The 26,307-nt window shown below is 35.9% G+C and overlaps 2 protein-coding genes across 5 annotated transcripts in view; both read left to right on the forward strand.

Moving 5' to 3' along the window:
* Window positions 1-40: 40 nt before the first annotated feature.
* Window positions 41-7,642, forward strand: LOC133516169 (uncharacterized). Its single transcript, XM_061848950.1, has 3 exons — window positions 41-745; window positions 5,555-5,741; window positions 6,617-7,642. The coding sequence occupies exons 1-3, from the start codon at window positions 680-682 to the stop codon at window positions 6,808-6,810; spliced, it is 447 nt and encodes a 148-aa protein (XP_061704934.1). The 5' UTR covers window positions 41-679; the 3' UTR covers window positions 6,811-7,642.
* Window positions 7,643-11,431: 3,789 nt separating this feature from the next.
* The window catches only part of LOC133516170 (anosmin-1), a 30,982-nt gene continuing 16,106 nt past the window's right edge, over window positions 11,432-26,307 (forward strand). The window contains exons 1-4 of one of the 4 annotated variants that reach the window (XM_061848951.1): window positions 11,436-11,619; window positions 19,518-19,727; window positions 20,643-20,829; window positions 23,940-24,138. In XM_061848951.1, the coding sequence (XP_061704935.1) occupies window positions 19,554-19,727; window positions 20,643-20,829; window positions 23,940-24,138 (560 nt within the window). In that variant the 5' untranslated portion in view covers window positions 11,436-11,619; window positions 19,518-19,553. Of the gene's footprint in view, window positions 11,620-19,517; window positions 19,728-20,642; window positions 20,830-23,939; window positions 24,139-26,307 lie in introns of all 4 variants that reach the window. The other 3 variants (XM_061848952.1, XM_061848953.1, XM_061848954.1) reach the window with 3 other exon arrangements.

The raw sequence follows: 26,307 nt of genomic DNA on the forward strand, positions 1-26,307 counted from the left end.
ACTCGTATTATAAAAGTCGAATTGATAACTTCCTTCTTTTTTTTTAAGGCTTTTAAATAGGCAGATTTAATAAATAAATAAATAATAAATATTATAGGGACATTCTTACACAAATTGACTAAGTCTCACGGTAAGCTCCAGAAGGCTTGTGTTGTGGGTACTCAGACAACGATATATATATAATATACAAATACGTAAATACTTACATAGAAAACATCCATGACTCAGGAACAAATATCTGGGTTTATCACACAAATAAATGCCCTTGCCGGGATTCCAACCCAGGACCATCGGCTTCATAGGCAGGGTCACTACCCACTAGACCAGATCGGTCGTGGAAATGACAATTATACTAGATCAGATCGGTCGTCGAAATGACAATTACAAGAAGATATTGAGTGTAAAGGAAAGAATACCTAACGCGACTTATCGTCAGTGAGGTGGGCTGAATGTGTCCTTGGTGATTTTAGAGAAAACGCACTAAGAGTCCTGTTATTCAGTCGACTTGTAGAAGTATAAATAAAAAAATAATCAACCCACAATACCCTCATGTATCTACAAGCGGTGTTTCTTGGCTCATATTCTTTGGCCGTGCATCAATATTGGAGGCTTCTTGCGTAAAGACCTGGCTATAAGTATAGCGGGAGCGTGGTAAAGTGTTTTTCATAAAAACTGAAACATGGCTGCGTCGCGTCTGTGTGTTTTTCTGGCAGTTTTAGTCAGCGCGAAGATGCTGGCTGCACAGGTTTGTTACCATGGTGAAATGGCCTTATAAACAATTACCTATTAAAATCAAGCATCGGAAGCTATATAACGTTTTTATTGTTCTAAGTTACAATAGGATAGGAATACGTTTTCTAGAGGACTCAATAGTATCTAGTGATACAGACCCATCCTCGAAATCAGTTTTAACTTTAACACATTTAGAGTAATTAATAAAAAGGCATTTTTAAATTAAACTTGCAATAGATAAAAATCTTAACGTACCGTATGATTTTATATATTCATAATATTGCTTATAAAGATGGAGTAGGGCATGATTTATGATCTAGCGACATATAAATTATATGTTTGTTAAATATATTTTTATTAATAGGTCTTTGCGAGTTAATTATTTGCTCATACAAGCTCATCAATAAAATCACGCGTTTTTTTTTCACTAAGGTCAGAACTGATACCATGTAAACTTTTAGATTAAAAGCTTATAAATCAATTCCATACCGAGGTGCTCGTGTCAATTAATATTTACAAATTCAATTATATAAGTAAACTATAAAACTTAAAACCAAAATCTAAAAATAAATGATACTAAACTTAAAATAAAATACAAAAAATATCCCGCTGCGGCATAGTGCCGTACATGTCAATTTAATGAAACATAATAATACAATTATTATGTGTAAAACAAATATAGGTTGACCCGAAATTATGTGAAAGAAGTACATGATTTTAGTTTTATCGCTGCCTAATTCCTAAAAACAACCCGCTAAGTGGGTTGTCGGAAGCGTGTTTATTGAATCTTTGAATCAGAAGGGTAGCTTACTTACTATATACATAGGGGATATAGATGGAATCAACCACGTGCGCAGTACCCACTTGTAGGGCGTTAAACAAGGTGCTGCTTTCCAAACCTTATTCTAACACAGGCACAGGTTTCGTAACAAGTCAAACTATTGTAACCAATATCCGACGGTATGTAATGTAAGTGCACCTATATAATCCATAATTCATCATAGATTTATTGTCTGTAGAACACGGGTAGATACAATGATGGAACATAATAATATAGGATCACCATGGTCTTACCATTAGGCGTACAAACAGTCAAACTTATTATCTAGGTACTTACTACTACTTAATACATAAGTCATGCAAATCACAATACATTTACATATAAGTTAACAAAAGCGGTCTCATATTTAATATTACACGATGATGTTAAAATGTGTCACAGAGGTACTCTTGAATGGAGTAGTAGGCTTTTTTTGATAAAAAGTCGTGCAAAATTTTCTTAAAATGTTTTTGATTATTACAGTTTAAGATACATTTTAGGAGTTTATTATATAATTTGGGTGCCATTCCAAATACACTTTTGGAAAGTAAGGCCGTTTTGAATGGTTTTGCGTATATTTCTCCTTGATGTCTAATGCTATTAAGTTTTGTATATTGACCTATGTTAAATTTTACATGTATAGCTACTTCATAGATGAAAAGGCAAGGCAAAGTTAATATTTGATGTTTTGTGTACAAGAGTTTACATGACTCTAAAGATTTTTCATAACATGCTGCTCTAAGACATTTCTTTTGTGCTCTAAATGCTCTTTCTCTATCTGTGGAGTTTCCCCAGAACATAACTCCATACCGTAAAGTGGACGTTACATAGGCGTGATACGCTGTAAGCACAGTAGATTGATTAGCTACTTTCCTAAGGCTATATAAAGCGTAAGAATATTGGTCTAGTTTACTACATACTACATCGATTTGATTTTTTCCATGTCAATTTATTGTCTAAATGTAATCCTAAAAAGCGTGTCATTTCAGTTTCGTCTATCTGTGTATTCCTATAATTAATATTTAAGTCAATCTTTTTATTAACTCTTTGTCTAAAAATCATTGTTTTTGTTTTAGATAAATTAATTTTCAGATTGTTTTTGTTCATCCATTCAATTATTCGTTCAAGCGTTCTATTAATGTTTAGTTGGTATGTCTCTAAATCTGAGTCTTCTCCTGAGATGATTACCGTGCTGTCATCAGCAAAGAGTATCATAGGATATTCAACGGCTAGTGGAAGATGATTAAACAGTAAAGGACCTAAAACGCTACCCTGTGGTACCCCGCGTATTATGTCTTGTGTATCTGATGAGAACGTGCATTCAATTTTACTTTCTAGGCATATTCTATTCACTTGAGTAATCTGTTTCCGATTTCTTAAATAAGATTTGATCAGAACGTGGGCATTACCTCGTATACCATATCTGTATAGCTTATTTAACAATAATTCATGGTCGACGAAGTCAAAGGCCTTCGTCATATCCATGTATACTGCACATACCGGTATGATTTTGTGCATATAAGTACATAGCATTATTTATACAAACGACGTAACAAACTTATCACAAGTGTTTCATTCAGATTCTCTTCACCCGCTGTCTGTATACCTGTCTTTAATCAAATCTTGCAAAGTTAATTTGTTTACTTCGCGATTTTCAGTTGAGCTGAAAATTATATTTCCTAAAGTCAGACAAGTGTTATTTTAAACGTGAAACTTTTTATATACTTGTACGCGATAACAGTAATCAATATTCATTAAAATGCTAAATATAAAACAAAGTAATAAGAGTTGTAGGTCGCCCGTACTGGAAGCTAGGACCTATAACTTTAAAAATAGACAAATAAAAAAAAGTCAAACTTCTATGAAATTACGACGTTTACTTAATACTTGCACAGGCTGGGCTATCAAAATCGCTGCAAACTTAAAGCTTGGTCTGACTCTACGTAATTTCGATGACAATGCAATATTATAATAATGTAGTATGTACAGTCAGCATCAAAAGTAGCGGATCAAATAACTCTTCATTCTGTAACAGCTTAACAAAAAGTGATGTCTTTAATATAGAACAACTAAGACTGTAAAAGATATATTTATGAACGCGAATTTCAGAAAATTATCTACATTTGGAAAAGTTATACGGAATATCAGATACTTTTGGCGCGTTGTTTCATCCGCTACTTTTGATGCTGTACACCCAGCAGCAAAATAAGCCGTGCAATTTTGAAACTCGCTGTATCTCTCTACGCTTGCTATTTCGAAGCTGTACCATCAAGCTGGTTTAATGACCCAAGGAAGGCGCCCACAGGCATAGAAACTAACTGTAGTCAATCTAATCTCATTGAGTTTTAAGCTCGTTAGAATCGTCTTAAATGTAGGTATAGATGTCTTTAAATTAAAAGCGGCCAAGTGCGAGTCGGACTCGCCCATGAAGGGTTTCGTCGTTCGTCGTTTAAACCAATTTTCGGTGGAAGTTTGCATGGTAATGTATATCATATATTTTTTTTAGATTTTTCATTCTGTTATTTTAGAAGTTACAGGGGGGGGGGGGGGGACACACATTTTACCACTTTGGAAGTGTCTCTCGCGCAAACTATTCAGTTTAGAAAAAAATGATATTAGATACCTCAATATCATTTTTAAAGACCTATCCATAGATACCCCACACGTATGGGTTTGATGAAAAAAGATTTTTTGAGTTTCAGTTCTAAGTATGGGGAACCACCAAAAATTATTGTTTTTTTTCTATTTTTGTGTAAAAATCCTGATGCGGTTCATAGAAGACATCTACTTACCAAGTTTGAATAGTATAGCTCTTATAGTTTCGGAAAAAAGTGGCGGTGACATAATCGGACAGACAGACGGATATGACGAATCTATAAGGGTTCCGTTATTTGCCATTTGGCTACGGAACCCTAAAAAGTACGATCGTCTATAAAAGCATTGTATACAAACTTCTCGCTCACAATATTACATTATGATGCAAGTGTGCTAAGTTGGTCATTACACACGAGGCGATATTGTTCGCGCGAGCTGTAAGCGAGCGCGCAATAAGAAAGTCGATGTGGGTAATGACCAATGCACACGCGTTTCATACGACGTTTTTCAACACACTTGCGAGGAAAAAACAAAAACTTATAAATTAGTTTTTTTTTTGTCAAAACAGTAAAAGTACAAATGGTGGCTTACAGTTTTAACATCGAATAATTGCACCAAAGCGTGCTGGGCTTGTAGGCACTTCGCCAGTTCATTGAAGTAAGCTACCAACACGTTTTCCAAGAAAGTCAGGGCGTTTTTGCTGATTTTCCATTGAATAAAAGTTTCATATGCCGCCAATTATTTTTCACCCGATTTTGATGGTAAAAGCTATCGTTCTCGGCTCTTGCCTCTATTAGTATTACTGGAAGCGTCAATTTTATGTGTTCTTCATTTCCAATGCTTGAAAATGAAATATATAAACTAAAAACATGCAAAACTATTCCAATTTTCTGACAAATACGGAAATCGCCAGCGAGTTTTTTTTACGCACGATTCCAATGCGCGCGCAAGGCAAAGGCGCGAACGAAAAAGACAAACAGCCAATAATAATAAAAAGCTAATATTTTCGTATTTCTATTCGACAGATGTAGATCAAATCGATAAAATGTTATGTTTATTCATTAATGTAATTTACGAGATAATTTAATCTATAAATTATGTTTGGTCTGATAAATCCTTCCTGAACTAACATTTGAAACCTAATAGTTGGTTATTTTTTTTTTATTTACCGACCAAATTAAGAAGGCTCTGTTTCCATGCATATCATTAGCAATCAGTTACCTTCTTAACTCAGTCGGATAATATAATGAAAAAACACGAGTGTTTAATATCTAGGATTATTGGAGCCAAAAATCGGTGGAATAAAAACGACGTTTTGAACAAGCGTGTTGAAAAATATGTTAACGTAGTCTACCAAAGAAATGGAGACATCTCAACCCATCGTAGTTACATATAAATATGTTTCAGCCTATATTCGGCAGCCAAATGTGGTGTGACCTGATGTGCGACGACGACGATGATGATGATTACTCGGACGGCGACATATTCGACTTCTTGTTCGACCCTTGTGGCAGCTGCACCTCTACCAAGCCGGCTAAGACTAAGCCGACCACAGCTCCATCGGGAATGCAGCAGCCTTTTAATCTCGTCATACGTAAGTTCATTGCTTTGACATAAGAGTCAAACACAAAACTGTGTTCACGTCTTTCCTGTGTAGCCATGGCATACCCAAAAGTTAAGGGCTATAAAGGTTAATTTTCTTATTGAACCCTAATCCACATGAAAAACTACTTCTTTTATGCGGATAGGTATGCTAAAATTATTACCTACATGCCCACAAACTGTTAACTATTGTCAACAGAAGAGAAAACTGGTTCTGACGAACACACAAGTTTTTTCTCCTGTGGACAATAGTTAACCTTTAAACCTTCAAGAAAAGAGCGTGCTCCCATCTTTAAATCGAACAACGCACTTGCAACCCTTCGAGGGGCCTAGCCAAGATCACAATCGGTGTAAGAAAACGCAAATCGAAACTTAAATAATGTATAGTAATAGTCACGTTACTTTTCGTAGCATCTGTCATCCCGATACATTTTGTCGTTTCGTTTGACGTTTGTCAATGTACGGTTGTCTACTTGGCCGGGCCCCCTGGTGTTGTTGTGATGGGCGACGGTAATCGATTACCATCAGTCGATCCTTCTACTCGTTTGCCTCCTATATTATTATTTTATAGGCCTGGTATAGAAACAAAAGCCTTTTATGATTTCTATTACTGGCGGTTTTTTTTTAAACGAAACGTAATTGATTATTAAATTGTAGTATTACTTTATCTTATATTATACATTATATAAGTTCTATATGTGCTTTATATAATCTATAAAGTGTATCGTGATCATGGCATAATATATATTATCACAAATATTACCTGTCTATATGTTGTCTGTGTATTATATTAACTGTCTTCGTGTCAATCGTACGAGTATAGCCCACACAGAGTCAAGTAAATTTGTTAATACATGTATGTTGCAGCGCCAGCCAACGGCATGAACGTGACAATGACTAACACGGGCACCTCGTGGCTCATGAACTTCATCCCGTGGGCCTACATGCCCGCGGCCGCTACCACGGCTCCGGGGTCCACCACGGCGGCGCCCGCCACCACCGCCGCGGGTACCACGGCAGCGGGCAATACCACACAGGCTGCTACTACTGCTAAAGCGTAAAAAATAGTAATATACATATATCATAAAGTAAAGAAGAAAACAGTAAAAAACATGATTAATTATATCTCGCCAGCTCCATGTGCTGCTAAGCTGTATTCAGAATATGTAAACATGACAGTCCTGTAGGGACTTTCGGATCATATTTTAGTCACTTAGGGTCGATTGCACTAAACCGTCCCAAATTTGATTTTATGGGAAGTCTCATAGAACTCTGCTCTGTGACGTTGATAAGCCTGTTAACTATGGTTGGTATAACTGGCACTCAAACGGGAGGTGGCCTTCGACTTTAAATTTTTTACAGTAAATTTTATAGCTAACATAACTCACAGTTCATTTCAGACGCTGTTGTTTGTTTGTGCATAATTGAGGAGCGGTGTTCAAATGCCGGTTCTGGGGTAATTAACAGTGCAGTTTTTATGTTCGCTTTTGTTCGGGTTATTTGCATCGCCCCTCGCACACGAATATGTAACTGCAAGGTAATGTATTAGGAAACGATTAAACATATGTATTGTTTTTACATTTAGATATTTGTTATGAAATGTGTTGTACAAAAAGCATTAGTTTAATTTTTTTGCTGTAATTACTGTTTCATTAAGTTGTTATAAAATAAACAAGGTACAGGTATAACCTAAGCTCTCACATGTGTGTTTAATCTTTATTTTTACTAACTTATGTCTTCATGTTGCTCTGAGCATAGTATTTCCAGCTATATAGACCCAGCAAGTAGTTAATAGGCATGAGACCCAGTAAGTAGTTGTAGACACTCAAGTCTGATTTCGACAGTAATTTTTCGAATATTCAAAAATATATAAGCACTTTTTTGTATACTTTACTTTGTATAAGTGTTTTATTTAACATTCAGCCATAACTTTTTTCAAACCCAGTCAATTCAAGCTCTAAGGTGGCATTTCGAGACTTTCAGGTGTGCATATATATAACCGCATGTGAAACACGATAACATCGTCACGGCCCGTAGAAGGCAAACTGGTCGGACGATCTGGTTATGTTTTACGTCATTCTTGCAGGATAATTGTAGAATGAGTTTTCTGATAACTTTAACCAAGAATTGGCTTTAATTTAACTACTGACATGAAAAGCAGCGTATAAGTTATCAAGTATGTAGGTATACCTACCTACTTATATCTATAATTATGCAGTCAGCAGTGTCACATAATAATTTAGACATGAACAATCAGCATTATCCCTAGTCTTGACGAATGATGATGAATCGAATGTGATCAATCAGGCGTTAAACATTAAAAAAGCACAGGAACGGAGAAACTATTCACTATTCAGCGGGTTTTAGCTGCTCTATACCTACCGGGTGTGGCCTGTAACATGAGCAATAAATTAAACTGTAGGCTGTACTCCTCAAACTGACCAACATTTTGTTCAGCGACCTTCGAAAAAAACTTGTCTTTTGATTTTTATCACATTTTAAAGTTTATTCTAAGACGCAATGATTTGCAATTGCAATTGATTTGCAAATGAATCGCAATTTGTTATACGAGTATTTAAAGTGTGACAAGCAACCCTAATTCCACTGATGACAGCGTACATTGAAGATAATATTTATTTTTATGAAAAATAGGAAGTTTAATTTTTAAAAGTTGCTGAACAAATATGGGTCAGTCAGTCAATTTTTGCTCCTGTTACAGGCCACACCCGATATAAACCTCTACAACGCAACGTTACATATCTCTAAAAACAACCCCGTGTTTTCAAAAGTAATTCCTATTTTTTTACTACAAGTGCATAAAGGTTTCAGTTTTCATTGATTATTAATAAGCTAAAATTACATCAGTAAAGGAGATTACTGCAGTCTAAAGATAAATATTTAGATAATTTTCGTGTTTCTTCCTTACTAATGTTTACGAATAACATTCATACCTACTACTCTACCTACGTCAATACTTAAAATTTCATAATAACTCTGTTTTCATTTTTTTTCTTAACAATGCTTTCAATGCCGCTAATAGTCGTATTGTTCTTGATTGTATTGATAAATACAACCGACCGACCTGTGTGTGTGTTTGACGACCGGCCTGGCCTAGTCGATAGTGACCCTACCTACGAAGCCGATGGTCCTGGGTTCGATTCCCGGTATAAGGGCAATTATTTGTACAGGATATTTATTTAGTCACTTGAAATAATTTACGAGGTGAATAAGTAGGTCATACTGAGCAATTTTTACTATGGTACCAACACCGAAATCGCAAAAAAAAAATTGGCTGATTCATACATTTTCGCCGTCGGACCTTGACATTTTCTACGGGAGAGTAAACATTTTTTCCGCGATTTCGTGGTTGGTTCCATAGTAAAAGTCTCTCAATATGACCTATATATTCAGCCCGTAAATTATTGCAGATGTCTGAATAAACACCCTGATTAGGCACAAATATTTGTTCCTGAGTTAATTTAAGTATTTGTATAATATTATCGTGATCGTCGACCCTTAGTCAATTTGTGTAAATTGTGTTATAATACTTATTTATTTATTTTATTCATTCATTTATTTAAAGATATGAAGGAAGAGTTTGTAATCAATATTTAAGTATGTTTTAAGTATGACCAATTTTACATTTACAAGTGTGTCAAATGTTGCATATACACCTATACAGCACAGGTATAACTCACTTTTATTGACTAGTATGACTGCTGGTAATTGGTTATGGTTACCAAAATCCAGTGAGTGGTTAAAATAAGATTAATACCTACATAATACAGGGTATTTATTTAGTCACCTGCAATAATTTACGGGGTGAGTATATGTAACAATTCATGTCAAAAGGGACCTAATGGCGGTCGGCGCTTACGTCGCGTAGTACATTAGTATTGGCGCGCCGCTAATAATGGCGTAACCGCCGACCGCCATAAGATGCCTTTTGATTTGGATTGTCACATATAATATGATGTGTATCTAAGCAAAAGTTATCTCAATAAATACGTCTTATGTCCTTTGCTAACCACCATTTAAATGTTTGCCTTCTAATTAAACATAATCAGTACTTAATGAAAGGACAATAAACCAATCACACTCCCAATACTCGTACAATGTATTTTCCTCACGATCAGTTAGTCCCGTTCTCGGAATCGCAATTAATTAAATAGTCTAATTAAATGTTTTTCTCGTCTAAAAATAAAACAAGATGGACTACATCGTCACAAAGAAGAGGAACGACCGCTTGATTGCTCTTGACTTGAGGCTTGGACCGGATGCCCTTCTGCAGCTTAATTAATGTTTTTAAACGATGCATTCCGGAATGATGTGTACAAATATAATTACAAACCTTATTCTTAACAGGTTAAGGTGCACTACATATCTCTATAAATTCTTACAATCACGAAGGATCTAAAAAGATCAGAGGTCAATTGAGAACACACTTTCTATCGATGTGGGGTCTTAATATTATCGCAAGTTGTTAAGCTAAGTACATGAAAAGTAATAATATTTAAGTATACACTGCAATAAAGTATGATAAAAAAATAAGCTAGTTCGTACCTAATTTTTGTTTTACCATTCATTTTGTCGCATGAACCAAGTTTGAATAAAAAAATTAAATGAATAGGAACTGTCTTGTAATATATAAAATGTTCTAAAATAACTTCAAATTCTGCTTGTATTTATATTGTGACGATCGATACTCCTATACTCGTACAACAGTTTTACGGCAATTATAAGTACATAATTACCTAACGGTTACATACACTTTACGCGCAATAAGTTTTGTAACATAAGTACATAAAAATACCTAATGTAGTTTACCACAATAATCATAATGTTCAGTAGGGTTCAAAAGCGCATAGACAAGTTATGTATGAAATCATTCATAAATTGTCCATGAAAATATGAACCTGTTGGTATACCTATAGTTGCTATAAAACTGTCGTGTTGGAGCAGAATCATGGTGAGAACGATCGGTACAATATAAGCAGAGTTAGAAAAGAACACTTATAGCACTCTTACTGTTAGGTAGGTAACTGTACAGCAGCTCTAAAAAGTTTTCTTTTCTTACATTGTTACTTATTCCTAGCAGGTCTCTTTAACACATACGGTACTAAATGTTTAATTATGGACTGTACATACTTGTCACAGTATAACCTACTCGTAGACATTCATCGTAGTGAAGCCAGGAAGACATTGTTAGTTTTCAGGGTCCCTTTGTATATGATGATACTGTTTATCGTAAAAAAAAGCAAATGCTTAAAGCGTTAATTCCTTTTTTAGGGTTCCATACCCAAAGTGTAAAACAGAACCCTATTACTGATACTCCGCTGTCCGTCCGTCCGTCCGTCTGTTCGTCTGTCACCAGACTGTATCTCATGAACAGTGATAGCTAGACAGTTGAAATTTTCACAGATGATGTATTTCTGTTGCCGCTATAACAACAAATACTAAAAAGTACGGAACCCTCAGTGGGCGAGTCCGACTCGCAATTTTCCGTTTTTCGAAAACATAGTGCATACAAGCAAACAGTATCAGTAGCAGTTACGTGGGCGAAATAATATTGGTCTGTACCGGAACTAAATAATGTACAAATTCCAACTTAACCACTAGTTTTTAATTAGGAAGCCGGGCCGGTAAAAGCCTTCCGTCATAGCGGCAGGAAAGCATCATCGCGTATTAATGAAGTCGGTGCACGCATCGACCGCGCGCGCATGCCGCATGTTAGTCGATCGTCGTGGGCGCAGCGAACTACTCGTCAACTGTCAAAAGTTCAGTGACATCTATTTATTTATATACTTTATCGTGCTCTCAGGACAGGTGTGTTTGTAACAAACAAACAAGTGTTAATTTTCGGATTTTTGGTAGGTACATTTTATCAGAGGACTTAATTGGATTATTACTACCTATTTTCTAACCAAATACAAATAATTAGAAGATAAAGAATAATCAAGTGAAAAAGTGCATTTAAGTTCAAGTTAAGTGTTCGTAGATTGGTGTAAAACTGTAAACAAACAATGCTTATCAAATGTTGTCACATTTAAACAAGTCTCAAGTTACGATTCCACCAACTCAAAAACCAAACAATAATTGCATAATATTTCACGACCGATTTTTGACGACCGATTTGGCCTAGTGGGTAGTGACCCTGCTTACGAAGGTGATGGTCCCGGGTTCAAATCCTGGTAAGGGCACTTATTCGTGTGATGAGCATGGATATTTGTTCCTGAGTCATGGGTGTTTTCTATGTATTTAAGTATTTATAAATATTTATATGTTATATATATCGTTGTCTAAGCACACAAACACAAGCCTTATTGAGCTTACTGTGGGACTTAGTCAATTTGTGTAATAATGTCCTATAATATTTATTATTATTTATTGTATCTCCTTGGATTTCACGGGCCTATAAATCCCGGTCCTTTGATAGGCTTGCGTGGGGATATAGATCCAACACGTAGAGTCCCCTTGGAGAGCTTTAATGTCATGTATAACGCCTGCTACAATCCGTTCACAGGCCCAACAATAGACACCCATGAACCGGTTGCAGCAGGCATTGGGACTATTGTAGTAAAAGTGAACAGTATAACGGTCTATGGATTGAAGTTTGGGAGGACAATGAGACTGGGTTATTGCAAGAGGTCCAGACACCTGCCATAACAATGTTTTCACTAGTTATCGAGGCAGGCGGTGACTCGCCGCCCACTAGATGGGCCCCTGAAAATGCCGTCGTGAAGACGACCAGGAGCAACACCGGTGTGAGCGGCTCAGGGGTGTCGAGAGGTGTACGCCGCTTTCTAACCAGTGGCTGATAACAGCCACTGTGCCAACTCGCGTCTTATGCAAGTTTTCACTTCCACCCCTGGAGCATTTAGCTCTAACGACTCCTCTCTGGACGGCCAATGAAGGCAATCCAGAGCTGAGAGTCCTGCGGGTCCCCTTGGAGTCTACTCCGACCGACGAAGACACGTCGGAGACGGAGACCCTGACCGACTCTCGGGAGTACTCGGGTCCGTGGGGTCGTTACTCCCCAACAGCTCGCCACAAGCTGCCCTGCGGATAGTTATTATTTATTTATTATTATTATTTTATTTCAAGAAAAAAATTATAAACACAATTAGGTGTGAAAGTTAATTGTAATACTTTCATACCTAATAAAGTTATTGATCAAATAAAACCCCAAATTTACTACGAGCCTGATCATTGCGGAAGCAACCCAGTATCTCTAGCTAGTCAGTGTTAATAAACAAAAGTGCAATAATACAATTTTGCCAAATTCATGTGGAATTGTAATTTCACATCACATCTCTATAATAGGAATACGAATACGAACAGTATTTAATTCCCTAAATCGCAGTGCGTTGCAAGGGAAAGCTGCCAACTTTTCTGTCACAAGTGGAATCAACAAATCTCTTGGAGAGCTCTTGGAAAGCTGGACTTAAAATGAATTAGCTTCTCGATATTTATGTTTTATTCATTATTTTAACTTACCTCTCTACAAGACTATTGAGGATCCGTAGGAGGTGCATTATTAATTTCACTGTTTTAAAATGTATTATCAAATAACCTCGCATTTTTTTTAAAATACCATTATATTAGTGTCGGGCCAAGGTCCACAGATTTTATTAGGATATAGTGTAAAAGTACACCATAAACGTCAGCATGAAAATATTATTTTTCCGCACTTTGTCACATCAAAGTTGGCATAGTTGTCTTGCTGGTCCGACTATAGAAAGATTGAGTAAAAAAACGGTAATTTCAAAAACCTTAAATGGCAATATAATTACTAAGAAAATACTGACTACTTAATAATAGACAAAATTGTTGCCAGATGAAGGATTTTAAAAATGGCTTGTGATACGATTCACTGGCCTTTTTCTACGGTCTAATTATTATGAATAATTTACACAATAGCAAATATGATACCACTACAAATGCGTGCACTTTAGGTCATGCTTACAATAGGTCTGCTCTTGGAAAGTTCTGTTCTATGTTATATCATTATATGCATAATTTTTCGCGTAAATCTAAAACTAAGGCAATCCGAGGGTCTAGCCACGCTATCATTTCCATACGTTATTTACGTTTGTCTTAGCGTTTCGTTTCCTGCATACGGTTGTCATCTTGGCTAGCTCAATGGTCTGTAGAAAGTGTAGAAACGCGTAAAATGTTTATACGGAAAGTGTCAATTTAGCCTATTTTGCGATTATATCTGAAAACATTAGTGTAAATTTCCTTCGAATTATTAAAAAAAATAGAATGTGAGATTATTTTTTAATTGGTTTGATGTCACCTCTTTGTTTTTGTTTGTGACACTTGCAACCTTTTTTTGCGGTCATATATCATATACTGGGTGTTTCCTGTAACAGGAGCAATAAATTAAACTGTAGGCTGTACTCATCAAATTGACCAACATTTGTTCAAGAACTTTGAAAAATTACTAAATGTTTTGATTTTTATTACACATTGAAGTTAATTCTAAGATGCAATGTATTGCGAATTTTGTTATGTTTAAAGCGTGAAAAAGTCAAAAGTCAGTCAACATTTTTAAAAGTTGTTAATCAAAAGTTAGGTATATCGTTTTAGGAGTACAATATAATGGTTTAATTATTTGCTCGTGTTACAGGAAACACCCGGTTTACATTAACAAAACAAATTTATCAAACAAACAATACATGTATATTTCCGTAAATTCCGTATTATATGAGCCTAGATCAATATAAAGTAAATAAATTGCTGAGTAAAAAAATAATGATATACAAGGTGTAACAAAAATAGTTTAACGGCATATTCGGTATCGTGTTTTGATTAGGAAAAAGTAGATGAAAAAATGTATTGACACGTAAATTTTTTGGCCTCTGTATGGAGGGTTGGCTGACTTGGACGACCTGCCCCATATACCCTCTGGACACACATGAATAGGACGTATTGATTAGGGTATTTCTAACCTATGTACAAAGTCTCATTTCAAACGCCACAGTATTGACGGATAAATGAATGATTTACGTTTTAATTAATCGGAACAGCCTGTATATATTTAAAGAGTATGTCATGTCACTAGTGTCACTTTAATCTTATCGTCATTGTGAACGAGTAATACAGTATGCTCTTATTTATTGATGATTTATTTGAATTAATTTAACTTAAAAAAATATTTTTTAATGTTTATCTAATCAAATTATTTACCATATTAGAACATTCCTGAGAAGGAACTCTACTCGGGTTCTGGGTCAATGTCCAGAGAGTAGAGACACGTTGTATTTTTTTTACGTCAATAAAATTTTGGTTTTTCCTAAGCAGAACAAGTTGGATCAAGATACCGAGTATGCCTTTAAACGGTTCCCCACTATTTTCGTTACACCTTGTATAAATAAAGTTAAGTACATGTATGAGTATTTTAATTAAAATTTTCTTATAATGTATTTACTGTCTATAATGTATGATTCACACGTTCACTTAAGTAGAAATAAACTCAGGAAACGGTAACTTATTATTGCTTTACTCCACGCAAACGATATTTTGTTCTAAATGTAGCAGGAAATGGAATTCTATTTGTAGTTAGTCAATAATACGGGGGTTATTGTTGACGTGCTTAACACAGACAGGGCGTGCTATTTGGAGAAATTAAAAAGTACACATATTAGTACGGCTCCTACCTAGGAATAGTACATTATTGCAGAGGCCGGGAAAGGGCAATGCGTGGATGAGTTTCGATTTTGTCAAAGAAGCGAATCCTCGAATTGCTGTTCCTGCCGAGGCATATATTGTACCTACTTTTCTCCAAACATGCGAGGAAATCAGGTAAAATAAACATAATTTAAGCATCAACCAGCACTCAATCGAACTTTTACATCAAAATCGTCAAATCAATTTCCCTCTTAAATTATTTTTTAAAGTTAGTTACTATTTAGCCCTTCAGTAGCATTCAATATTCGCTCATTCAATATAATTGAGCAATATAAGCTGTATTTGCACGCATGAGATCCTTAACAAAAATATAAAAGTTATATTGACTTTTATTTTATTAAGCGGTATTTGCACGATCAAACCGGTCGTGTAGACGCAGCCCGCGGCTATATTAATTGGCTGTTTGCGCTTTTCTTAATGGATGTTGTTGTCATGTTTCCAAAAATTAAAAAATAATACAGTAATATCTTCCCGTCCCCTAAAACAATTTTTTTTTTTAATTTGAGTTTGACCATAGCGAAGAGCTTCCCGTACTATTTTTGCTACAATGAGGTGAACATTTCCGAGCATATTGGAGGAAACTTATTTTAAAATTTGCAGTTTTGTTGTTTAATTAGACACAAAAGGAAGGGGGAGAGAGGGTAAGGGCAATGCAAAGTATGCTAAGTTTCATGCTTTCTACCGAATAGGACCATGCTTTAAGCTAATAAAACTAACAACATTTTTATTAGCTTCAGAATGCATTTTGTACCTACGTTTAGAAATAAAAACTATATTTCCCATTATAAAAAAAAATATTTATTTGGTTTACCAACGACTGTTTTCGCTAGCACAGAAGGAAAATAATACATACAAGCACTTTTAGTGATATTCTAAGTGCAACAATCACTTAAAGGTAAACACAGCATGCATTTCATACAATGAAAAAACAAAATCGATCCGACAAATATAACTTAACAACTATAATGCAATGTTTTTTACTATACATGTTTCAATATACTAGTTGTGGATAGACAATTAAGTACTAATTTTTTGAATTTGCTTAGCGAATCAAAGTGTATATCCGTATGATCACTGCATGCATTTAGAATGTTACATAACCGCGGTATGGGTGAGTTGCTGCCAAGAACAGTTCGTCTAAGAGGGGGACAGAGTGGAGTAATGGGTTTTCGGGGAGTTCGATATGGAGCACGGAAAGACAGAAGCTCTAATATTATCTATAAGTTTTTACAAGAAAAAATGTAATATATATATATATATATATTATATTTCCTACATAAATACTTAGGTAAATCACCAGACACTAAATCACACGCCTAGGCGAAGTATTACAAATAGCTACTTGGAAACAATAATAAATTTGATACATGAAAACTTATCAAAAATTGCGTGAGTTAATGCTATGAAAGAATCTAGGAGTAAAGGAATTTGACCGAACTGTCAATAGTAACAGGCAAATTTACATTCCACTAAAACGTTTTACTAGACCACTAGGTTATTAATCTTCAATACGTTTGGTTTAAGTATTGAACTGTTTCCTTAAGGTATATAAATTCAATATAACGCGCACAGTAAATACTTATCCCATCAAAACATTTTCATGTAAAATGTTGCCAAAACGAAACCATAAGGCTCGTACTGCCAAAAAGTTATCAGATCTCTTGTATTTATAGCCAAGCTTCTAACTCTACAAGCCCTAACTTCGCAAACTCTACACCTTAGTGTTTATGAAGTTAGGGCTTGTAGAGTTAGAATCTTGGCTCTACATTAGCTTTTTGACAGTGCGATCCTTATGGTTCCGTCTTCACAACTTTTTACATGTTTTTAACTATAGAAAACCCTGAAATACGTAACTGGGGGCATATTTTATACATCTGCTTTTTTTTACTGATTCCCCATACAAATTTCAACCCCTTTTTCCCCCTAACGCCCTTTTCCTTCCCCTTTTCATCCTTATGGGGTGATATTGGGGTTGAAAACTATTTTATATCCTTCCCCATAACAAAAACTATCTACATACCAAATTACAACTAAATCGTTTCAGCGGTTATTGATTCCCCATTCAAAATGTACACCCCTTTTTCATCCTGTTAGGGACTAAATATTTATATTTTTTGAATTGTTTTGTTGTTTATGAACTATTACTACCCTACATAACAAATTTCAGCTTCCTAAGACTTCAGGAAGTACCCTAAGGGTTTTGATGATCATCGTGGGTGACTCAGTGACGTGACAAAATTGGGGTTTGTTAGATATTAATAAAATCTAAAGTATGATCTATGCAATGATTTTTTTATGCTTAATAAGTCTACTATTAACATTATATCCCGAGATTTTTGTTTATATGGTAATCCAAACCCAAGTTATGAGGGTTCAAAAAAACGACGAAGTGCTTCGAGAAAAGACAGGTAGTGCCCTTGTGCTTCGCTTTACTCGTCTTGGCTGTGGCACTGCCGTGCCCCCTGATATTGATACTAGGCTATGCCCGCAACCTCGCCACGAAGAAGTTGTTAGAGCTAGACCAAGATAAGTTGGCTGCGATTTTGTCAGCCCAGACAGTGCAAGTGTTATTTAAACGTCAAATTTCTATGAAATTATGACGTGCCCTATACCCTCCCACTTCCCACTTTGTACTCTCATACAATTTGCAACCCCCCACTGCAACATTGATAATAAGTACTTATCTATTTTTAATATTGGTAGGACAACATTTATAATATTGATATGACGAATTAGTTCTTTAATTATTTAACTGTATGTTTTAGTACTATGCATCAGTGGCGGATCGTTCAAAGAACTCGATTCCCACCGGCTTGTCTAGTTTCAGTCCGTTGTCAGTCCGTCCGTTACTGTCACAATCGGTTCATGGAGAAAAGGAATGCAAAATTAGCTCCGGGTTCCCTACGAATATTTGTGACGCGCCGCCACTGCTATGCATGTACATATATCTACTTGCTTATTAAAATGCATGCACATATTATATGAATGACTACTTTTTTATGTCAATTGAATTTACACATTGGGTGCAATGCTCCGAAGTTAACAATTATTATCGAATGGTCTAGCTAATTGAATAATATTCCTATTTATGCGTATTCGCACCACACTTACTACATTTTTTAAGGATGACATATATAATTACGTGTCTAACACGCCATTTAACGTAACATTCTCGGTTCTCACGACATATCACTCTAAATGTCTGACGTCAAAATAACTCTAGACTTGATTTGACTTTTCACCTTTTACTCCGGTCTTAAATCAGTACCCCTAGTGTAAATTTAGTCGATAGCGAAACGTGACGTACGCGTTTGCGTTAAGTCTCATTTTGTATGGGTTTTTGAACAGCGCGCCAAGCGGGACGTTTCGGAAAGTCAAAAATCTCATACAAAATGACACTTAACGCAAACGCGTACGTACGGAAGGTGGAGGTAAGGAAATAAATCTCCATGTACCAAAAAGTGTCATCAAAAAACCTTAAATAGGTGGCGCTTCAATACCTAGAATACTTGAACAAAAAAATCAAATCATAGACAGCGCAATTCACTCCGTCAATAACGCCTAGGTTCTTAGCTACTCTAGCGCTACTCTGGAGAGATTTGGAACTATTATTTATAGTTGACAGCTGGACACTTTTGCAACAGTTCTACCATAAGAGATGTCACTCCTCTTAATTCCACATTCCATACGCGTACGTCACGTTTCGCTGTCGAAAATATTTACACTAGGGGTACAGGAAAATAAACGGTTTTTCGTCAATCTCGTCCGCTTTACAAATTGGATCTTAAAACTGATTTTGATACATAGAGAATTAAACAAGCAATTCAGATATTTGGGTTTGGCATTAATAAAGTAATCTAAAATAACACGTCTAACTATCTATCTACCTAGCTAAAATTATAAATACCTACCTACCTACATATACATTATTACCAGTATACGGTAAAACGAAACATGAATATCAATATTATAAGCCGTACATTTATAGACCTTGTATAGACTGTAATTATTGCATAAAATTTTATTGATCCATAAATTTTTATTACTGGAATCATACAAAACATACTTTTTACAGATTAAATTATGATATACTGAGACTTTGATAAAAAAAATGAGAACTGAATTCAAGATGCAAAGCCCAATATTTGGACTATTCGTTATAGTGTTTTTGGCATCTGACGTACTATCAAAATCAAGGCGATTCTCAAAACTACAGACGGATGCGCTGTCCAAAACGAGGTGTGATTTGATGTGCATTGACGTCACCAAGGAAAATAGAACACAAGTAAGTAGTATTAAAGACGGTAAAAATATAAGGACATTAATCCTCGCACCAATATTTTGGTGAAGAAGACCAAAATATTGGTGTAAGTAGGGTAATCTTTTTATTGCAAAATACTCAAATCATAATTTTTAGGGTTCCGTACCTGAAAAAGGGAAAGTCCCTTTTTCAGGTACGGAACCCTTATAGGATCACTTTGTTGTCCGTCCGTCCGTCCGTCCATCCGTTGTCTCGCAATAATCTCGGAATACCTACTCGCAATCCATCCCACTCGCGCAAATTGATTGCTGCACAGGAGATGCTCTCAATCAATACCTATCATATCAATTGGTATTTTTAAAATTTGAACTTGCCTCAAGAGTAGCGTTGTCCGTCAGGGAACGCGTTGAGGTATCAAGTTGTAATTTAAACAATATACTAAGATCTACAGTCACTTGAAGCTGTGAATAATCTTGAAAAATTTATAAGTTAACGTAAAAACAAAAAAAAGATACAAACGTTTATGTCGCAAAATACGTATATCTCGACACTCTCAAGGGAATAAAAAATCATAGGGTACATGCCGTTGACCTAGAACTATGAAATTTGGCAAGTAATATCGTCTTATACTACAAGTACAGTGAAAAATCACAAAATTTTACATTTGTTAAAAAAAAATAGTAAAATTGGTACGGAACCCCAGATTTCCAATTTTAAGCTTGGACTGCTTATTAAAAAATATATACCATAAAATTAAACTTTTGACAGAAACATGTTTATTTGGTTTATTTTTTTTTACTATTAAACTTAAGAAAATAATTAAAGGAAACATGCCGAAAAGTACACAGACCGATCGATCTAAACGTAAATCTAAGTAATTAGGTAATTAGAGTGCGTTACTATGAGATATGAACAATATATTCGCTTGTTTTTATTCAGTGCCGCTCACAATGCCGGATGCAAGAGCAAAAGCCAGGAACGTGCCCCAGTAACGACCTCCCGCAGTGGCAAGCCGCTTGTGTAGAGGCCTGCAACTTGGACTACCAGTGTGACGGGACCCAGCGGTGCTGCCACCACGGATGTGGCTCTACCTGCAGCGAACCCGTGGACCTACTGACGTTGCCAGGTACCTACAGACCATCCAGGTAACTGGGCAACCAGTGTCACGGGACCCAGTGTCGATTGCCACCACAACGGATGTGTAGTGCTGCTATTACCTATGTTGGCTGTTGCTGGTTGGTTGTTGTCCCCTAGATCTACGGACTCAGTAAGATACGAGTACCTACTACGTCATTAGGCGGGTCCACACGGAGCGAGCATACGCGCGAGGCAATATCCTAGCACACAAAACGGCGACTGTAGACGTGCCTCGGCCACTGTAGGCGGCGCGCTCGGGCGAGGAAAACGCGTAGCTAACTAGCTACTCGTTTCAGCATAGAAATGGACGCCACCTAACTGTGTAAGGTCGGGTGAGGTAAGAGAAACATAGTCTATTTTGTTCGCGGCAAGAGTACCGTATGAGGAAAGTCCTTTTACTTAAGTATTTTATTTATGCAGGCGTTTTTTTTAGGAATTTAATTTAATCTTTTAGTATCTCCAATTGTTTATTTTCCCTATAAGTGTTTCTCTCTATGGAGAGCACCACGTAATCACCGATCAGCCGTCATAGAAAAATAACGTGTCAGTCGCCTCGACCCGGGCCCGGGCCGGTCTAGCTTGAGTCATTCTTTAGAGTCACAAATGGGAGTCCTTAATATGCCCGTATGCGTTTATTAGTTAAACAAGGAAAACAACCGAAATAAAATCATGTAAAGAACATGCTACGTACTAGGTATAGGTACATCAATGAACTTCGATGTCACGATTCACAATAGAATTTCCGACATCGCGTCAGACATACTAGAACAAGATCCATTGCTCTCAATAGAAAGCTTTACAATAACAGGCAAACACAGACAATGGTTTGAACGATGTTGAAAACATTGTAATATAATAACATATACCTGCATAACAAACACACAAACACGCAAACACATAGACACGTCTGACAATGGTTTGAATAATGATAAGAGGCAACAGGAGTGGTCATTTCTATACAAACGTACTCGATTGTTTCCTCCGTGGTTTTTGAAGCTAGAGCAATGATTTTTTTTAAAAACAGATTATTATTATTAATATCTGTGTCGGACTTTTTTGATAGTTTTGTTTCTTAAGGCGCCAGTACACTTCAAATATTCGCAAACGTCTTAATTTACTAGGCCGCAAAGAGAAGCATGATATCCAAAACTGACTTCAATTTGCCTAAAAAGCAAAACAGTCCGACACAGATAATTTCATTATTATTTAGATATCAAAATTTCGTAAAACTTGGTTAAGATTTGGAGGAGGAAACAGTCAAGTACGAAACATCATTTTTCGAGATTTTTACCGCGCAGTATTTTTCGCCTAACCTGGCGTTTCCCTTATCGCATATATATATATATATATATATATATATATACACTGCAATGTTTGCCTTTAAGAGTATAATGGATTTGTCAATTGTCTTTACTGGACAGTTTGTTTTACACACACTTTTAGTGTTTCTGTTTGGCCCTATATGCCACGTCAAAGTAAGCCAAATATGGGTGATCAGGGGAAATAATTCAAGTAGCTTTGTAAAACTACATGGTTAAAAACTGGTAGAGAATGCCTTTTGGCATTAAGTCCACCATTTGTACATAATTGTATATCTTTGTGCAATAAAGTTTAAATAAATAAATAAAACGAGATAATTAGTATGTTAATAAGTACAAAACAAATACGTATACTTTAAGTAGTTAAGTGTTTTTTAACATAATACATACAAAATTATTTTTTCACCTCAGCAGCTTGAAAAAGGGTACATTGGTGCTTAAAAACAGTGAGCAAAATCGCATTTTGCTCACTGAGTGAGACAAAATTACATTCAAGTGACCTTTACATTCGAATGTCATTTCAATATGTGGGGCTTAATACAAGTTCGAAATACTAGGATTCTATTCGCTATGTCCCTTTCACTTTGTGAGTAAAAAGTAGTCAATCGTATACGGATCTCTGATAATAGAGTCCCCCAAAAAAAAGGTAAAAATTAATCGTTCCGAAACACGTAAGTCTATGAAAGCAAATAATTCGTAAGTACGATTGACATTAAAATATAAATTACAATTATGATAGATATACTAATATTTCAACTTTTCTATTGTAAAATATAAACACCACAGCCGATATTCCTCACAGAATAATACTTGAACACGTTTTTACAAATTACCATTTTTATTATTGTTTTTGAACAGGTACTAGAATCCGAACGCCCCGCGCTATCAAAAAAAATGCGCGGTTCTCATAGCCTTTTCAAAAAGAATTGTTGGTAGTTCTGACGGTTTCTGTCGTGATATTTAAGTGAGTTTATTTAAATAGAAAATGAGTGATAGTAGTGAGGAGGAAATAATTTTAACCCCGCAGGAGTTAAGAGATACTATATAGAATGCGGAATTAAGTTTCCTCCCGGATAAATCTCGGGAGATGTATATGAAAGCATACGATAATTTCAACAAATGGAGAATGGAAAAGGGAGCGAATTCGTTATCGGAAACAGTTATTTTATCGTATTTCATAAAAATGTCTGAAACAAAACAATCTTCAACAATGTGGAGTGGTAGTTCCTCAGGAGATGCTGGAGATGTTGACGGTCTGACACCCGGCAACTCAGCTTTCAGCTTTCAGTTTTCAGGCTTTTCAGTTGCCGGGTGTCAGACCGTCAACATCTCCAGCATCTCCTGAGGATGCCTCGTAGAGAGGCGAAACACGTGTCGAGTTGTGTACTTTTGGTGGTGGGTTGTTATATTTATTTGCGTATTTATTTTTGCGGTGGGAGGGTGGGAACATTAATTGCATGTAAAAATACGCAAGTAAGTATAACGGGTTGGCACTGATTGACTAACACGTTATTTTCTCGCGGATTAGCAAAGTTATATTTCTTGCTTTAATTAGCATGGATTTCCACAAAGTAACGCCTGATTCTATTAATTACACTCTCTACGCTCGTGAACATATTATAGTTATTTTTTTGGATCCATGTTTCTAAAATTTCATGTTTTTTTAATTAATTAAATTACTTAGCTGTATTCTTGTAACTATTGCTCGGTTATATGCGCAGTATCCTTTTTCCTGAGAACACGACATATCTTCATTTTGAATTTATATCATATTTTACAGGACTCCCAGCATTACCAGTCATAGAAGAAGTCAAGGAGAAGCGGAAATCGATTCTCATCAGATGGTCTGATGGAGTCGGAGATCTGGCCCGTGCAGTTCCTGGCAGGATTATGTATCTACTTGAGGAACAACATCATCTCGGACCGAAGTACGAGGAGGCAAAGCTTGCAGGATGGAATCTGCTATTAAGAACCAATAAGTAAGTTCTTTTATTAACTGTGATAGAATTAGCGTAACAATAACAAGGGCTTGAGTTACTAGATACTAGCAACTGAATAACACTATACACAATGGTATACATATTAGAATACGAACCTGTGATTACTTAATATGTATAATAATATGCCATCAATAAAACACTACTCAAATCGAATGACTGTTTTCTGAAATAAGGTTCCGTCCTTGTTGGTCTTCACTTAACAGTCTTAGACTACAGACAGTCCAGTTTGAAGGGTTTACACAGTAGGTATGTAAGTTCAAGCAATAGGGAATATTACGCTAAACTCTCTCTACCACAATCCGTCAGAATCTGAGGGCCTACCGTGAAACAATAAAATCGAAATTTCGTTATCTAACCTCTCTATCACTCTTGCATATTCGAGCGATGAAGAGGCAGATAACTAAATTTCTATTTTCGTTTTTCCCGGTAGGCCCTTTGTAAATAAACCGCCTTGATGAATCAATGTCATACTTTATTATCTGTAAAAACTTGTCAAAAAACAGTTTAAGGCACAGTATCTTAAAGGCCGGCAACGCACTTACAACCCCTCTGGTGTTGTAGGTGTCCATGGGCGGCGGTAATCGCTTACCATCAGGTGATCCGTCTGCTCGTTTGCCTCCTGTGTCTTAAAAAAAATGTTACTCTATGATTTATGAAAGGTGCTAGTGCTGCACTCTGGCGGCAGAACATTGCAGTAATACTATAGTGATACTGTTCGCGAAAATATTTTTACTTAAAACTGAACCATTTTTTTCTGAAAAATCATCAACTTTTGGGTTATTCTATTCAGAATCTCGAGGACTACCTATTTAAAAAGGAAAAATTAATGTCCCAAAAAATTTACAGTTCTGTGACGCATTTTCACATACAATTTATATTTTTATTTTTATTTTATTTTTATTTATTTGGAGATCCAACAGCTGTGACATTAACATAGAAAAATATAGTAGATACAGGAAGCCAATTATAGGAACTCACAGGTAGTAACATAATACTAAACTAAGATTACGCACTATTGCAACCACATATCTGAACAAAGCGAATACAAATGATACTTAATAAGGATAATGAGGGAGCTCAAAATACTAATTAACTTAGTAACATAATGAGGTCTAAGGTAAAAGTATAAATAGTAAATAAGTAATTAATAGGTATTCAAGAAGGCGACAACACGCTCACTCAAAAGACTCATTTCTGCACTAAATTACGTCTCACGCTAGGAATGCCACAGTTGAATATATCCATATCCAATTCTTTAGATAGCTCATTTAGGTTACGACTGGCGCGTGGTAAAAAACTATTCTGTCTGTATTTGGAAGATGCATTGCTGATTGCTATTGGGGGATGACACCTTTTAGAACGAATGGGTGTTTTGAAACATAAGTTTACTTAGCAACTCAGAGCAATCGATTACACCATTGGTAATACTTAGGAGATATGTAATATCTTTCACAGCGTTTTTGTAAAGGGACAAGGTGATGCTGCTTACATATTTTAAGATAGTTGGAAGAACTGTAGGGATATTTTAATTTAAAGCAAAGGTGTTTTATGATTTTTTCTAAATGCGTTCAATTCTGTCAATATATGTATTGTAGCAAGGGTTCCAGACCTGAGAGGCATATTCTAACTTACTTCTAACATATGAACAATATAGCACTTTAAGCGTCTTAGCCTGAGTGAAGTGAATAGAATTGCGCATTATGAAACCTAGGGCTTTATAAGCGCCACAAATAATGTTATTAATGTGATTATCAAAAATTAGTTTATAGTCGTGAATGACCCCTAAATCTCTCATACATGATACTTTCTGCAGGGTTTGACCCTTTAAGGCATAGGTAGTATCGACTAAGTTACTTTGGCGCGAGAAGGTCATTGCAAAACATTTAGAGGGATTCAAATCCAATCTGTTTAATTGACAATAATCATCAAGGCGTACGAGGTCAGACTGTAGTAATATTGAGTCAGCAATAGATTCTATCTTTAAGAAAACTTTCATGACATCAGCGAAACAAAGAAGCTTGGAATGCAGGAGACATTTGTCAATATCATTAATAAATATATTAAAGAGCAACGGCCCTAATAATGACCCTTGCGGTACCCCACTAGGAACAGTGACCCAGCCGGACATATAATTATTCACGACAAGAG

The sequence above is a fragment of the Cydia pomonella genome, chromosome 3 (assembly GCF_033807575.1).
Source record: "Cydia pomonella isolate Wapato2018A chromosome 3, ilCydPomo1, whole genome shotgun sequence".
NCBI classification, from domain to species: Eukaryota; Metazoa; Arthropoda; class Insecta; order Lepidoptera; family Tortricidae; genus Cydia; species Cydia pomonella.